The 17926-nt window shown below is 36.8% G+C and overlaps 1 protein-coding gene and 1 pseudogene across 12 annotated transcripts; one reads left to right on the forward strand and one right to left on the reverse strand.

Annotated features, from left to right (window-relative positions):
- Positions 1 to 4538: 4538 nt before the first annotated feature.
- LOC110007718 (pentatricopeptide repeat-containing protein At4g35130, chloroplastic pseudogene) lies at positions 4539 to 7357 on the forward strand (annotated as a pseudogene). Its single transcript, XR_016058753.1, has 2 exons — positions 4539 to 5581; positions 5624 to 7357. The product of XR_016058753.1 is annotated as a pentatricopeptide repeat-containing protein At4g35130, chloroplastic pseudogene (transcript).
- Positions 7358 to 7799: 442 nt separating this feature from the next.
- Positions 7800 to 16090, reverse strand: LOC18423144 (uncharacterized). 11 transcript variants are annotated; one of them, XR_016059057.1, is made up of 4 exons: positions 15782 to 16090; positions 14486 to 14963; positions 13502 to 13598; positions 7800 to 8507 (listed from the first exon to the last, which is right to left on the reverse strand). XR_016059057.1 is itself a non-coding variant. In XM_011627234.3 (3 exons), exons 2-3 carry the CDS (start codon positions 14932 to 14934, stop codon positions 13559 to 13561), a joined length of 489 nt encoding a protein of 162 aa, XP_011625536.2. In that variant the 5' UTR covers positions 14935 to 15021; positions 15782 to 16090; the 3' UTR covers positions 13285 to 13558. The 11 variants fall into 11 exon arrangements, 5 of the variants coding, with proteins under 5 accessions (XP_011625536.2, XP_088727710.1, XP_088727713.1 ...); XR_002282091.2 differs by having other exon boundaries at positions 14486 to 15021; positions 15782 to 16089; XR_002282088.2 differs by having other exon boundaries at positions 13411 to 13598; positions 14486 to 15021; positions 15782 to 16089.
- Positions 16091 to 17926: the final 1836 nt, after the last annotated feature.

The raw sequence follows: 17926 nt of genomic DNA on the forward strand, positions 1-17926 counted from the left end.
CTACCGCATGAAATCTAGTGAGCTGCACGAAACATTTGGCTTGGGAGTCCTATTTTTGTTCTCTCTCCTCCCAACCTTAGTGTCTCTATCTCTACTAGCAACCTTTATCTCTCTCTCTCTACAAAGTTTGTTTTATTAATAATTCCACTAAATTTTCTCTCTATCTACTAAGCAGTACAAATAAATAATTCCACTAAAACTCTCATCTCTCTCTCTCTATTTCTCTCTCTCTCTATCTTCCCCTTCTATGTTTTATATAGCTTCTTTCAAAAATCAAAACTTCTAAGTTAATACAACAATAAAATAAATAAATTGAGTTAGAGATATTCATTCTATGATCATGTTGCATTTTAAACTTTATTTTGATTCTAAAATAAATTTAATTGGCAACAAATACTCAACACAAGACATGTTCTCAATATTTACATATTTTTAACATAATAATGAAAAATCGTAATGCAATTGCCACTATTTCTTTTAAAAATCTAAAAAACTAAAATTTTGAGAAACTATAGTATTTTTTGAAACTTTTTTGGGCCAAAAAAACTAACCGATTCTCCAATCCGAATCACCGATTCACTAATCCAATATGATTATTGGAGTGATCGCTCTAATAACCGATCCATTTTTTTTTTGAACTTTAAATGAGAGAGAGAGAGGGGGGGGCATCTCTCCCTTGAGTGAAACATGATGATCATGAGAGAGAGAGGCACAAGGCCCAACCCAAGCAGCACAAATGGGTAAAATATATATTTTTGTGTTTGTGATTGTGAGAGAGACCCATCAACGAGTGTTAGCCAAATATTTGTTGTGTTTGAGAGAGAGAGAGAGTATGAATAGGCCACATGCATTCTATCCAAACAATAATGCAAGTTAGGACTTCCCAATTGGGAGGAGCCTTGCATTCAAAGTGGAATAGTGTTATTGCACATGGACCCCTGACACCCTCTCTCTTCTATACCCTAGAGAGAGAGAACCCTAGAGAGAGAGAGAACCCTAGAGAGAGAGAGAGAACCCTAGAGAGAGAGATTGGGAACATGGCTCGGATATTTTGAGTTAAGTTCGACTTGTCAGGTGGAAATAAAGACATGAAGAGTTTGACAAAGCAATCTTTTATCTTCTTTTTCACACATAAGCATTCATGTGCATAGAGAGAGAAGTTTTTAGAGAGAGAGTGTGAGTTTTAAGCATTCATGTATAGAGAAAGAGAGTGTGTTTTTAGAGAGAGAGAGAGAGTGAGTGAGTTTTTAGAATGAAACTCATGGAGAAGAGAAGGTACTTTCTCTGAAAATGGCCAAAAGATTTTCCCCCGCAGCAGACAATAGGAAAAACAACATCGAGAGTGATGGAGATGTAAAAAAGGGAAAATTCTAGAAATGATAAAATAAACATTTTACTTCTTTTTTTTTTTTTTAGCATAAAAAATAAATAAACATTTTATTTTGAACCGTTAAAGTACCACCACCTCTAAATCTCGCTAGAAGATGCAGTTTCTGTGCTGGCAGTCCTTACGACAGCCCGACAATTTATTTTTATCTCAAATTATAAAATTTCAAGCTTAAAAAATAGTGCAAATTGTTTAGATTTGTAGATAGTTAGAAGTCTTAAATATGGACGGTACAGATAATGTGTTACAAGGTGCATTATTTTTAGGAATTGAAATTTTTTTATATAAGGTATCATCCTTCTACTATTAGAGCAATGCGCAACTAAAAAACTATCGAAAAAGGTTGTTCTGATATTAGAAAACTTTGAAATTGATTATCTCGACTTCGAGATGTATGGATATGAGAAAAAAAAAAAGATGAAGAGAATTTCAAATAATAAAAATAGTACATCTTGTAATGTACTATCTGGATCGTCCATTTCTAAAATTTTAATTGTTTATGGATATTGTCAATTTACACATTCTTTGAGCTTTATCTTTCATAATTAGGGGGAACAATAGATTTCATACCATCGTAAGGCTTTCTGGCATCGAAACTGCTTCTTTCAACATAATATTGAAGTGCACTTTATTTTAATTGTTTAAGGTTGAGGTCTTGTATAAAATTTGCTCTTTTATATCTATACATATATCAAAATTCTGGATGATCAATTGGAAGGTTTTTCAACATCAAAACAAATGTTTTCTAGCGTGTTTTACATATATGCCTTGCTTCTACAATATAAATATTTTTCTTTAATTTTGAAAATAAAAATGACACAATCACTCCGAACCATCAAATGTAAAATAAAAAACTTAGGGTGTACCATAGACTAAGTTGAAAGTGTGAGATTCTGTGCAAAAGCAGACATCCAACGGTTTAAAACCATCCAAACAAATCCTCTTATTTTTCCCACAACTACATAAGTTATCAATTCTCTCTCCACCTTTCGCCTCTTTCTGTCTATGTTGATAGAAAAGGACGAACTGTTGAAAGTGGCAGTAGGAGAGGAGGGCCAAATAAAGGAAAATGGTTTGATAGGGCTGCAGTTCTATCAAAATAAGTAAAGCTTCACCTCCTAACTCATCCAAAATTGTAATTCAAGTATGAAAAATGTTTATATAAAGGTGAGGCCCTAAACAATCAAATTAAAGTGTGCCTCAAAAGTTCACTACAAGAGGTTGTTTTGATGTCAAAAAATCCTCAAATCCATCATCTTGACCTCAAGATGTACAGACATGAGAACAAATGGATTTCAAGTCTTGGAAATGATGCATCTTGTAATGCATTTTTTGGAATATTTATTTTCAAGATTTTCATGTGTTTATTGATCTATATTATTTTTTAAGCTTTAAATTTTTTAATTAGATATGAAAATAAATTTTCAGGCCATCACAAAGATTTACAGCCTTTAAACAACATCTTTCGGCACTTTAAGCCAACTCAGAATTATGTGAAACTTTGGGATGAGATATATAATGCCTCAAATATGCTTTTCCAAGACTTTCAAACCAATCCCCAAAATATCAAGTTTGAGATTATCAGTTAAGATATATATTGACCGTCAATGAGTATGGATGATGGGTTAAACTAACTCTAAAGAATATCCAACTTGTAGAGGCACATGAGGCCTCATGGAATTTATTTTCATTAATACACCACATTGTGATATCACATGGTGAGGTTTCTTTATGCTCTGTTTGTCAAACACTATCCTCGACAGATGACGGATTCAAAAGATATATTCGACAGATTTTATAAGAAGACAAAAAGAATGGAAATTTTATCGGGAAAATTACAAAAAAAAACAACCTAAAATTGACTATCTATGCAACTTACCCCACCCCAATCTTTTCTCTTACTTTTTTCCCCCAAGCACCCTTTCCTCACAAATAACCCCCACACATGAAATAAGACTAAACTACCATTGTTTGTTTTCACACAGCCTTCTCTCTCCTGCTTTCACACGCGCTCTGACAGTACAAACACATGCTCCGGCATTTTGAATGTATGCTCCGACAATGCAGATCTAAGCTGCAGCGTTCCGGCATTATGAGAACTCGCTCTGGTAGTGCAAAAACGTGCTCCAGCATTCCGCTTCAGCAATGAAATCTCTGAAGCCACAACGCTCCTGCAATAAAGGACCGCGCTCCGGCATTCTGAATGTGCGCTCTAGCAATGCAAGTCTGAGCCACAGCGCTCCGCCAGTATACTATTTGGGACCCGCAAATTGATTTGGTTTGTGCGAGAAGGACATTTTTGTTCAAAAAAAAGCAACTTTTTTACCTTGGGGGTTTTTGCGAGAAAATGTTGTCTTGAAGGAAAAAGTGAGAGAAAAAATTGGGGTGAGGGTAAGTTGCATAGTCCATTTTAAGGTGTTTTTTGTAATTTTTCCAATTTTATTATACCCCATACCATCCTTCCTAGACTAACCTTGGGACGACGTTTCTTTCAAGCACGTAGAGAGCGCAGTGCGAATGTTTTTTGAGATTTTGCTAGTTTAAAGAGGTCACAACTCCAAAATGTAACGTCCAAAGTAATCCTGGATATTGATTTACATTGACCAAATAGACAATATTCTCCCACTGGAAATCAATAATAGCTTCAAAGTAATAATATATTAGTCTACATAAATTTATAGAAAAGTCCTTTTTGATTTTTAGAATTTAAAAATATTTCAATATATTTTAAATTTTACACTCATGTCTCACTTTTGAGATCATAAAGTGTATTTCAATTTTATCTCTTTTTTTATACATAGGATTAAGCTAAAATCTGGTAATTCCATACTTTTGACTATCATGAACCTACAAAAAAAGATTCAAAACATAATTCAAAAATTATAAATAACTAAGATACTCAAAATTCAGATAGATGAAATAGCCTCAGCACATTCACAAACTGCAGAGAATGACTGTTAGCCGTTGGCGCCAAAAAACTAATGGTCCAAGACCAACCAATTTGAATGCCCTAGAATACAAAGCAACCCAACAACTTTGATCTCTCTCTCTCTCTTGTCCACCCCTCATGGCCACCATCCCTCATAACCCCTTCTTGAAACCAATCCCCCCTCAAGATTCCATACCCAGAAAACACAGGCAACCTTCCAACTCGTCAACCGCAATCCAAGCCATGGCACCATAAACCAGTTGCAAACCCTGTAATTACTTCTCGGTTCCCGATTCCCTTCACGCTTTCCTGAATTCCGGACAAATAAAAACTGCCCTCCATCCCTTTCACAGAATGAAATCCTTAGACCTTCTCTTGTTGAACATAATGATCAAAGGCTATGTCCAAAATGGATTCTTCCATGAAGCCATTGAATTTTATTACCAAATGCAATCTAATGGTGTCAGTCCAGACCATTTCACCTACCCTTTTGTTCTCAAAGCCTGCTGCTATCTTATCTAATATAGCAGAAGGGAAGAAAGTCCACTGTAAATTGCTCTACGGTTAGATACTGCCCTTTTTGTTGCTAATTCTCTCATAACAATGTACTGCAAATGCAAAGAAATAGAGGCTGGGGAATTGGTATTTGATGAAATGCCAGATACAGATATTGTTTCATGGAATTCCCTAATAGCAGGGTACGCTTCCAATGGTTATGGACATGAAGCCCTTTTGTGCCTCGGAGAAATGCAACTCTTTGGGTTCGAACCAGACAGGTTCACCCTGCTTTGCACTCTCCCTGCAAGCACACTTGATAAATCTAGGGTTTATGGCATAGAGATACATTATTAGGGTGTTTACCGGACCCAATGCTCAAAACATCACTTCTTGACATGTATTTCAAGTGTGGGGACACAAGGGCTGCTGAGGGGCATTTTGGCAAGATCTCAATGAGAAACTTGGTAACTTGGAACACATTGATATCTGGTTATGCTCGTAATAAGCTAGCCCAAAAGGCAATTGATTCATTCTCCAAGATGCAAATGCAAGAAAAGTTATGTCCTGATCCAATCACAATCGCGAACTTGCTGCCAGCTTGTGCACATATAGAAGCTCTATTGCCAGGGAAATCCATTCATGGGTTCTCACTGAGAAAAGGGTTTCTGTCACTAATCAAAGAAATGAAAGGAGACCAGTTTTGCTCCCATCTGGTATTGGAAACTGCTTTGCTGGACACATATGGACACATATGCCAAATGCAAGGAGTTAGAGTATGCTCAAAAGCCATTTGAAAGGATGGTTGAGAAAACTTGGTCTCTTGCAATGCAATGATTGCTGCTTATGCACAAAATGGGCAAAACAAAGAGGCTATAGCACTGTTCCATAGCCTATGGCATGTGCCTATGGAGCCGGATGCAACCACCATTGCAAGTGTCATATCAGCTTGTGGTGAGATAGTGTCTCTCCAAGAAGGGAACCAGATCCATGGTTATGTGGTAAATCAGAGTTGGGCTTGGATACTTTCATCCTGAATTCCCTCATTTATATGTACACAAAATGTGGCAATTTGCAGCTTGCAAGAAGAGTTTTTGATGGAATTCAGAGCAAGGATGTGGTGTCATTGAATGTCATCATCATGGCATACGGGATCCATGGGTATCGGCATGATGCCCTTGAGCTCTTCTCTATGATGAAAAACATCATAACACCAAATGGGAGCACCTTTGTCTCGGTTTTAACATCATGTAGCCATTCTGGTATGGTAGATGAAGGACGGAAGCATGTCAATTCGATGCAAAATGACTATGAAATTGACCCTTGGATAGAGCACTATGCTTGCATGGTCGACCTCCTCGGTCGTATTGGATGCCTGGACCAAGCGGAGATTTTCGTCAGGCAGATGCCTACAAAGCCCACACCAAGAATATGGGGATCTCTATTAAAAGCATGTAGAATTCATGGCCACATAGAATTAGCGGAGTGTGTAGCCAAAAACTTGCTTAAATTAGAACACGACAACACCGGCTGTTATATACTTCTCTCCAACATGTATGCAGCAGCAGGGAGATGCGAAGATGTTGAAGAGGTGAGATTGACAATGAGAGAGAAAGGGTTGGAAAAGACGAGGGGGTGCAGTATGGTAGAGTTGAGCAGCGACTTGCAGTTTCGTATATGGGGAAAGAGATCACCCATAATCTGAGACAATTTATACAGTGTCAGGTATTTTGTCCAGGCTTATAGGTGAATTAGCATATAGCCCAGGGACCAAGTTTAGACTGCAAGATATAGGGAAGAAACGAGCAAATTTACCCACTAACCATAGCGTAAGACCGGCGCTTAGTCTTGGGTTGATCTCTTCCACTATTGGGACACCCAACCATATTAGAAAGAATGTTCGGTTATGTGGAGATTGTCACCATGCTCTAAAGATGATTTCTGAGAAAGTTAAGAGAGAGATTATTGTGAGGGATCCCATACTGTTTCACCACTTCAGAGATGGATATTGCTGCTGTGGTGATTATTGGTAATAAATAAATAAGAATCCTGGTTTCTAAGGACCAAGGCTTAAGTAATAATTGTGACTAGCTTTGAGGTCACGAGCTTCAATGAAGGTGTGGAGCTCTTCATTTCCACCCATAGGCTCTGGGTTGAATCCCAGGTAGCCTATGCACACATCTAAAAAGACAAAAGAGATGAGTAAAAATATGAGTCAGCTCAAATGCTCGACTGTCACAATACATTTGGATCAAGATATAAAAAAAACTGAAAAGCCCCCTCCTATTCTCCACTAAAGCATGACATTATGCAGAATGTTGTACTTGAATAAAAACATATTGATACTCTACCATCAGCATTTGTCGTTTAGATGTTCAATTCCTTGTAAAACTCAACCACGTATCTAGTTCCATGAGATAGGGTAACGCCGTCATATATTTGATCCTTCCCAGATATGTTTGCAAGTGAGATAATTGTCTCTTCAACATTGCCGCATCTCTTTTCGAGAGCCGATTAAATCGACCCATCTTTTTGTTCTGCTCTCAAGTCCCTGAACTTATGAAGTCTTGTTTCTGTAGTGGACCATACAAAATTACTGTGTTTATATCAGCAGGTTTAGCCAAATTCAATTCATCGCTATGTTTATGTACTACAAGTGAAAATAGACTTTCAGTATATTTCTAAGGGCAGCAGATAGATGTAGATTCCTTCCAAAACCAATACAAACTGCCTCAAGCCCTCAACAAATCAAGCAAACACCCAGGTGCTGATCTTTAGAAAGCCTCAAATAACACACTCCATGGCAGTTACTCATACATATCCGTAACAGCATATGATTGACTTGTTATCTGGAAAGTTCATAACCAACAAAAAATGCAAAATTAGCTAATGAATGGATAGATGGTGCTTGGGGATTCCAGAAAACAAAACCTTAACAAGAAGTGTGATTCAAGCAAGAGGCAACATCCCTTATGTTACTTCTTAAACTTTCAATTAAACATGTTCTCTTTTTTTAATCAAATCAGTTGAACATGGTCAATAGAATGGAAATTCAATAAGCCATCATATACATCTGGTATCTTGCTAATATAGCTCATAAGTAAGAGCCGAAATAACCATAATAAATCCTTCCTGCCAGGTAAACATAGTACACTTACAAAGAGTTTAACTTGCACAAAAGTTGGACCAAATATCACAAATGACTGGTCTAATCTATAGTCCTCAATCCAGCTAATAACAATTTCACCAGCATTGTTTGCGATTCCTTAGCTGATTGAATGCTTCAACTGTCTCTCCCTTCCTCTCCTTCATCCCTTCCTCCCTGCCCCCTTGTATTTATACACGTTGTGTGTGTCCATAGTAAAACAGCAGTTTTACATTATGAGTACTTGTCATAGGTAGACTTTTCTTGTTCTCTTCTTTTATTTGGTTCATGTGGGCAAGTATCTTGATCATTTGTACTTGTAACACTCTTAGACAAAGTTGATGAGACACTTCCTTCGTCAAATTATCCACAATTTAATGTGGTTTAGAGCCCAAGAACGACCAGCAAAGTGTGCACACACATTTGTAGAAGTTGTTTGGAATTCTCTGCCAATTGAAGACTGCTATGACAGGACCAGAAGATAGGATTCAAGAGCAAATGATCCTAAATAAATGCTGCAAGATCCTTGGGCCATTTCAAAACCAATTTACCTGTTGAACAAAAATCATGAAGGACCTTATGTCTGGAGTAAATGTAATTAGATATGGCCAAATCCGAATAAATTAAAAAGTGTATTGCTTGCAGGTAGTGTACATCAGATGTCTTACATCAAGAATCACAAATCTTGACATTTTGAACCACAAAAGAGGACAAATCTTGACATTTTGAACCACAGAAGAGGTTGACACATTAAAGTAAATAGGAGAACAGTAATTCCAAAAAGAAAAAAGAAATATTCCAGAACAATTGGAAAATTATATTTTCCCACATGTGCAAGAACACAAAAATGTAGGTTGTTGATACTTGCAAGTGTGACAAAGCACATATCACTAGTGTGAAGTCATGGGCCAAAGGCCTTACCTATTGATTAGATTTAAAAAATAAATTGTATTTGTAATTATTTGTTAAGCAAAAGATTTCTGACATGTTTACCAAGTATGAACAAGATACATGCCAAAACTGTCAAGTGCAAGTATGCAAGGCAAATATGGCCCATGTTTTTGAGGAAGATCCAATGAGCAATTATTGAGTTCCACCAATGTTGGGGTTCACATTCTAAAAGTAGTCATCAGTGTTCGAAATTCAGTGTGTCCGAGTTGGAGTCACTCGAGTTGATAGGGCTCAACAGCCTACAGAATCTGGAACACAAGCCTTTGGAACCGTCCAAGTTTTGCCAGTTCCCAAGGTTTTATTGTTAATGTTTCAAGACTCGGTCAAATTCTCTAACCAAGTTGGCTGAAACCAAGTTGCCCGACTCAGGCTCAAGACCCTGGCAAGTCCCAAACTGAGTCCCTTGCTTTAAGAAAACTGGTAGTAATGACAGTAGGATATCGTATTCCTTCAATTTTGGACAACAAATCTACTACTATTTAGATTATCTACAACTTTTGCATTTTCGAAATTACTATTTAAAATTGACAGAAATACATAAGAGTCCTTTCAAATTTTATATTAAAAAACATGGGAGATCAATCTAGAAAAAGCAACATAAGTAGGAATAGATCAAAGGGGAGAAATGATGTAAATCGCTAATCATCCTATTGTATCAGTGGTTAGGGGACTCAGAACTAGAATTCATTCAGGATGAGAAGGCCTAGGCTTTATGAAAACAAAATAAAGCCTCACTTGAAATCATCATCCGGAAAGCACCATCAGCAATGGAAATCTCCATGATGGCTCTAAAATCAATTTCCAACGGCGACAATGAAATTTGAAACTCAAAAAATGGTACAAATCTGCAGATCTATGAACACTTACTTTTAGGACGAAATGAATGGTCTAGATAATTTGTTACCATATACACTTCTTTATTTGCTTTTTATGAAGTACCATATACACTTTTTTAGAGCTTGAAATCCTATTTTTTTTCACAATCATAATGTTCAAGCCAGGATGATCAATGTAAAGGTTTTCTAATTCTTGAATTGCAATTTCAATGAGTTATGAGGTGAGGCTTTACTTATTTTGATGGGGCTGCAGCCCCATCAACCCATTTTCCATTAATGATTTGAATCCTAGGTCAATGCCCGATAGAAAGAGGCAGTGTTTTTTGAATAAAAGGATCGGTGGGGTGGATCGTCCACCCACCAATCCGGTGTCAGATCACCAGATTGCCAATCCAGATCAGTTCAAATCGGCAATCCAAAAAAAAAAAAAATTAAAAGAGAGGTTTACGAGATATGCTTTACTAATATACCTAAGGAAACATTTAAAAGTTTAAAAAGGAAAAAGGATAGAAAGGGGGGTTTTTAAGGGGAGACCAGGCCAGAACCAATCCCTTCCCAAACAACTTCGATCTCGACCGATTCCTGGTCCGGATCGGGCAAATTCCTAATCCAATTGTGATTTTCAAATTACTGGAGAAAAGAATAGGCCATTGACTCTTGTTGACCGAACACAAATTTCTTAAAGAAACTTGGAAATTTGGGTCTCTAAGAATGTAAGATGATTATGTGCAGGATATAATCAATATAACATCGATATTGGGATCCCTTGCACCCCACTGCCAAATGAAACCTGATGTAGTGTAACATAGAAGTTCCATTACTGTCAAGTAAATATGAAGTCGAACGAATCTAGATATTATCAGTTAGATTAAGAAAAATGTATTACAAACATGGCAAATTTCATTCAGGGATACTATTTGATGGACCTTTCAGATGCAAATGAAAATATGAAATCTTCTGTGTGCAATCCAAATAGAACAAATACTAGGACTTCTCATGGCACTAGACCAAAATTTGAGCAGATTGTGGCATACCCATTGAACCATGCCATTATTGGAGGATTAGCAAGCAAACATGTTGACCATGGGACCAGACCAAGTTTTCTAACGAACGATAATGACAACAACAAAAAACAAACAAAAAATGGAATGAGAAAAGAACTTCATATTCAGTTCGTTGCACTACAAACATCCCTATCCTCACATGAAACCACTGGTTGCATTTTAATCATAACCAAGAACGAATTATAATAGAAAGATAAGTCTTAAACTGAAAATAAAGTGATAAGGTTATTGAGGGTTAAGAACCAATAAGCCTCCATAGAAAGTGACACAACCACACATGAGATTTAACATTATTACAAGGCAACAGGATAGAACACAATTGAACTAGCTAATTACCCTTTACAAAGGCTTGACTACAAACCATGTAAGATAGAGGGTTGTAATACACCAGACTTTCAAACCAATTGTTTCATAACACCCATCCCAATTGTTCATCCATTCTGTGATTGGATGCATCTTTCAACAACCCAAAACCAATGAACAAAAATAAATAAAATCCCTAATCCTATCTACATCATTGGGTCAGATTTCAAAAATAAACATTCCTCTTTATGTCTATATCAGCATCCCTCTAAACCATCCATTTAATTAAATGGACTGTAAATCAGTTACAAGGCTTCTCCTCTTCCAGGAGGAAACCTGCGAACTCCCAGATGCAATATGTAGATAAAATTTAGTCCTCTGTGCACGAACCCTGTGTGAATGGATAACCTTTGCTTATTTCTCAGGTGCTTTGAGATCTCAACCAGTTTAAAAATCAGCATGTCCACAACCAAGCTGATAGCTGTACAGGTCCCTCCCAGGTATCGCTTTGGCATTGGCCAGAAGATTGGGATGCAACACAGACTACCTTCTCAACAAAAACGTGGACCTCCCTCTCTACCTGGATGTACCTAGAAAGGCTCGAAGGGATGGAGTTGTCTTGAGGTTCGATCACAGACTAGCAACCTGGAAAGGTAGATTCCTTTACTTTCTCAAATATCCTGATCTATCACTTATCCCTCTTTTGAATGCTAGTGGCTATTGTGAGCATTTTATGATGCCTAAAGTGGTACTTCCTGTGGGTTGGTGCTAGACTCACATAAGTTTTATCTAGCACGGTGGGACACTGCATGTAAACCTAAAAGAGCAGGGCTCCGTTAGATTTGGACATTTGGTGATACGCCATGGCGAATCCACCACCAAAACAGGGAGAAGCAGCAGGTTCTGGAAGGATACTTGATGCAGTGAGAGATCCCTGGAGGTTGACTTCCCAAACCTCTTCATCTTAGCATCAGATCAAGGAGTTCCCATCTCCCAGACATACGAGTCGTCCGATGGTAGAGTTATCTAGTTACCGAGGTTTAGGAGAAACATCAATAACAATGTTTTTGGATCTTGTTGTCTTGCTGGAATGCCTTAAGCCCCACTTCATCCACCAATCTGGAAGAGAAAAAATAGTATGGCACCATTCCTCAACAGGTGTCTTTGTATCCTCCTATGCAGACCTGAACCCCAACTTGACCCTGGCACTTGGATCTAGAGCTTGGTTTCTCCCTGCCCACCTAAAGTTGACGCTTTTAATTGGATTGTCATAACCAGAAAAGCCCTCACAAATGACAAATTCGGAGACCAATCTACCTTCCCAGCAGATGCATCATGTGTAAGGACAGTGAGGAAACAAGAGACCATCTTTTCATTCATTGTGAAGTGCAGAGAACTTCAGTTGGGCTAAGTAACACCCAAACTGTACAACACCTTTTCTCCTCCCACTTCTCACCCGCTCTCTCTACTTCCGGCCTGCAAATGTGGTGGGGGTCTCTCCTATTTGTAGTCTGGACCATTTGGCTAGGGCACAACATGCACTTTTCAAAAGTCAAGAACCCCAGACTAACGTGATCAAAGATTGTGTTGAAGCCAGCATTTTGTGGGCTCACACCTGCAAGAGCTTAGCGCATACTCCAAACCAGGCTTTAAACAGCAATGAGAAAAACTCCTATGGACTACGTTGATGACAATCTCACGGCCACTCATTGGATCCCACCTACCCCAGGTGTGATAAAACTCATCTTTAATGGCTGCGCTCCTGGCAACCCGCGGTCTAGCTGAGATTGGGGATACTTTCAGAAACTGTTCGGCCTAGACTGTCCAATCGGAGTCCCCAACACCACCATTGCTGAAGCCCAGGCCTTGCTGTGTGTTGGTGAAGAGTATTTTACGAATGAGATTAACTGAGCAAACAAATCTGCCCCCTGCCCTTGGAGACTGGAAGCCAGTTTTGAAGAAATTTTCAAGTTATGCAGCATTCTAGACAACTGTGGAGAGAAGCAAACACAAATGTCTGCTCCTTCATGAAAGACAGTGCTTCAGGCACAACGCTCGCAATCCATGGGCCTTATGACCTATAGATTGTTTCACATTTTACCCATTTTTTGTACAAACCTTCTATACCCAACACAGTTATGCATACCAAACTCCAATGGCAATCTGTACATCTCTTTTACTTAACACAAAAAGTTAATTTCTTCAAAAAAATGAAAAATGTGATATTTGTTAAGAAATACATATATAAGCTAAAAAATCTTGCAACAGCTGGAACTTTACAAACTCCATTGAAATATTACATTATAATGATATCAGCACAGCCCTGATGAGATTTGCATGCATCACACAAAAGATGCCTAAGGCATTCCGATTCTAGGTATAGTGGTGTACCATACACATCCTTGTATACAATTTGAAGTCATCATTATCCACATGATCCTACACAAGTCATCCCTTGCAACGGAATGTGGCAAGGTACCTCCTTTGCCTGGAATGTTCACGAATAAGCTTATCAGTTAAGCTATTCCAAATTAGATATCACATTAACTAAAAATAAACATGCCACATTTAAGAGACACCAATAAAGATTTATATACAGCCACAACAGCAGCACAACAACAATATCACAGAAATGGAGTCATTTAGGCAACAAACTTCAACCAAATGCATCTGGAAAGGATTAACATTGTTTTTTCTTTCATGTTCAGGCTTGCTGAAACATCTAAAACAGCAAATGGTGATGAACAAACTTGAAAAGGAGAAACGAGAAAAAGATGAAAAATAAATGATAAGACACTTTACATGGAGCAACAGATCTCAATATTTCAATGAATCAAGGATATGAAAAGGCAAAACAATGGTGGGCCAGGAACAAGATGTTTACTTGGGGATTCTGGCATATTGATGATATGGGAAAACTAAACTTGCAACTTCAATGAAGAAATGAATCAGGAAAATAAAAAAGATGAATGCATGCAAGCAATTGAATGTTGCAGGGCTTAGAGTCGCAAAATTTAGTGGAGAAAAGAATCGGAGAAAAAAAAAGGATAAACAAATGCAAGCAGTTGAATTTTGTGACGAAAGTACCACGAAATTGAATGGAGAAATGAATCAGGGAAAAAAAAAAGTATAAAACAATGCAAAACAATCCAATTTGTGGTGAAAGAGCCATCTAAACCACAACATTTGAACTGAATAAGCATTCCCCAAAAGTTAAAAATAAAAAAGTTAATCATCATCTACATTCAAAATTAACAGCTAAACAAACTTGAAAATTTAAGAGAGAGAGAAAGACAGCATTCCCATGGCAAATTCACAAACAAAAAACAAACAGAATTAGAAAATGCAAAGAGAGAGAGAGAGAGAGAGACTTACTGGTCCCGATCCTTGTCAAGCATCGCCCTGTGCTTCTCGGCAAGCTTCTCAAGGGCATTATACACGGAGTCCCTTCCCCCGATAAGCAACCGTGTAATCACCTCCGGATCCCTCTCAAACCTCGCCTCCTCGAACTCGCGACGAGCATTCTCCCTCAGCACGACGCACCAGGGCACCCCTCTCTGATCAGGCCACAAGAAGAACCTTGTCGCCCTAATTATGTCCCTGTAGAGGCTCAAAGCCTCTCTTTCACTGCTCATGAGCCTCTGTCTCAGGACCGCTTCCTCCTCTTCGCCATTACAGCCGCCTTTCTTCTTCTCTTTCTTGACGAGATGCCGGTCGAGGAGCTCCTCCACTGTGTCGGGGCCGCTGTACAGTTGCCTGAGTGGGTCTTTCTTCAAAGCAGTCATGAGAGATTGGAATTTCCTCCATTTTGACAGAGACCTCATTATTTTCTCTCCATCTCCCTCTTTCCCATCTGCTACAAATCTCAGTGAAATGTTTGTTTTGGGTTTCACTTCACAATTGCGAATGGCCTGAAAAGCAGGACCATACTTAGCAAATCGCACTTTAATCGGTTGTTTTTTTTTAAAAAAAAAAAAAATCGCAGCTTTTATTGAAACAGTTTGTTAACGGCAACTTGTTTAAAAGTCGGAAAAAAAATCGCTTAATTTCCATAAAAAAGTTTAACACGCGTTTTTTTTTTTTTTCATAATACGATTTAAATCAGGCCAAAAAATCGTATCTTTTTTATCTATAATTTTTTTTGAAATAATTTTTTTTTTTCCCCATTTTGTGTATTGCAGTCATGCTGCTTTTATGCTTTTGAAAAAAAATAAAAAATAGCTTAAAATATTCATTTTTATCCTCACTGTGTTCTTCAGAGCTACAATTGCAGATTTAAGGTATGAATTTTTTTTTCCCCTTTTTCAAAAGAACTTAAACAAATAGATGCATAATTCAATTGTTACTATGGAAAATCATTGCGTAAATGAAATACTGATTATAGCAAATCATTTTGTAAAGTAAATCATTGTGTAAATGAAATACTGATTATAGCAAATCATTTTGTAAAGTAAATCATTGTGTAAAGAAAATCATATACATGCATATTTCTGTGATTATTTGTGATAATTTTTTTATGAAAATACTGTTTATGGTACAAGTTAGAGCTCAAAACATAGTCTTTTAACGAATGTGAAGCTAAGAGTGTGATTGCAGGACCAAGTAATCAATATTTTGTTTTTGATTATGTGATAACAAAGATAAACAATATAGCGTAAACGGTAAACTTACATGAGCAAGCAATTGTACATACTGGATTAGTTCCCCAAACTTAATCCTTCAGCTCTGCTTGTTGTTTCCACGAGAAAATGAAAACCTCTTCCTTTTCTACCTCTAAATATCATTCAGGGCCTCTTCAAAAACTTATTCCATTAGAGTTTGTGAAACAGATGACTTCTTCCTTCTTCCTTCTTCTCTCTCTATAAACCCTAATAGCTATGAGCCTTGCCTTATTTTTTTCTCGTCCTTATTTATTTTTTCTCTCTAAACCGTAAACACAAATATTTGAAACCCAAATTTCTACAACCCTCTTTTCAATTAAAGAAATTTATAAAGCTTAACCATACTTATGGAGTGACCATAATCACCATACCATAGTTAAATCATAATAATGAGAAAACAAACATCGTATATTTTTTTTGGTACTTACTAAGTACGTATGATGTTTTTTAAAGTATTTAATGGTTAAATTTCTATGGTACTTTTTTTTTTTTGGGTATATGTTAGTTAATTATGTATTTAGTATTGGATGATTGGATGAGAGTCACGAGGCATTTAAATTAATTGACTTAATTATATTAGTCTAGTAAAAAATTTATGGATGAATTAGTTATCAATGGTTTTGATATAATTTTTCTTTTTTAGAATTTAAAAATTTATAATATTATAAATTCAACTGATTTTTTTACACTAATTTGTTTAGCCTAATCCGATATATTAACGATAACTTTATATGAAGTATTTTTACCGATCCATATTTTTAACCTGATATTTTCATCCGACTTTTTAAAATAAAAATGATTTGTTTTCGATTTTATGGTGAGCCGATTTATTGATAGTCCCCAACTTGCTAACTATGGTTAGGACCGGACTTGCTAACTATGATTAGGACCTGACTAGTGAGGGCACTTGTTTATTGAACCGGATATGCTTACAGGCATACAGGCCTAGTAAAGTAAAAACCGGATCTGTTCACACGTAGATAGGGCTAATAAATTGCAAACAAGAGAAAGTTTATATAAGGTTGCAACTTTATAATGTATAAATAAGAGGATTTCAACTTTAACTTTCTAATGGATTCGTTTGATTTCAAAACATATGACTATAAAGAAAAAACAAATAAATTAAAAATAATAATACATCTTGTAAAAGTTTATGTAGACCATCTTTTTTAATATTCCCAAGGGTTTGTATATATGCTTAATTCTATACTATTTTTAGAATCTTCAATTTTATGAATTATGGTTGAATGCAAATTTTCCATCATCAGATTTTGACAATGAAACGCATTACTTAACAAAATTTAAAAATGTGTTTTACTTCTATGGCCTGTTTGACAACTGCAAGCTGGTGTTATATAGAACTTGGAAGTTCCTTCTCCCTATGAATCTAGATGACATAGCTTCTAATACTGGAAAGTACTGTGTTTGGTAACTTGTCTATAATTTAGAAGGAGTCTGGAAAACTATGTTTGGTACCACCTGGAAGTTGTCAAACCCGGAGACCTGAGTAATCAGGTCGGGCTAGGACTGATTGCTCGGTTCAAGCCGCACTTTCTAACACTGGTTCAGAGCAACATACTAGTAGAAATACAAAGCCAATCCAAAGAAACACCTCTCTTTACCAAGCCATCAGCAATCTCATTAGCGTCTTTATAACCTGAAAGAAATCTCCAAAATGGCTACACAAATCCATCATCGTGATCTACATTGATCGCCAATTCCAGGGTAATTTAGATTATTTATTGTACCAATTAATCACATTAAAAAAATCTCCTTCTAGTATGCATAAACGCCCAAACTCCACTCCACTAAAATCTGCACCCCATGAAGGCGCAACTCTAAATTATGCAAGAAGATGTAGTTTGGGTATCATAAACCTTATAATGGCTTGAAAATCCTTGTTCAACCTTAAGTATGAAATTTCAAATTTCAAAATAGTACAGGTCAGGCAGATCTATAAAAAAATTGAGAACTTTGAAATAAATGGTCCGTATAACTTGTTACAAATATGTATTATTCTTCGGACTTTAAATTCTTTATTTTATATCCATATTTCTCGATATCAAGATAATCAATTAGAAGGTTTTCAAACCTTAAAACACTCTTTTGAGGTACAACTTAATTCTATATTATAAAGTAGCAATCTCATATAAAC

The sequence above is a fragment of the Amborella trichopoda genome, chromosome 7 (genome assembly GCF_054954075.1).
Source record: "Amborella trichopoda isolate Santa Cruz 75 chromosome 7, AtrichopodaSantaCruz75HAP2 v2.0, whole genome shotgun sequence".
NCBI lineage: Eukaryota > Viridiplantae > Streptophyta > Magnoliopsida > Amborellales > Amborellaceae > Amborella > Amborella trichopoda.

Excerpts from the sequence above, each read along its gene's own strand:
- LOC18423144 (XM_011627234.3), bottom strand. The coding sequence starts at position 14,934 with ATGAGGTCTCTGTCAAAATGGAGGAAATTCCAATCTCTCATGACTGCT. Across the intron at positions 13,599-14,485 it reads CTTGACAAGGATCGGGACCA|GCAAAGGAGGTACCTTGCCA; the intron begins GTAAGTCTCTCT and ends TGAACATTCCAG.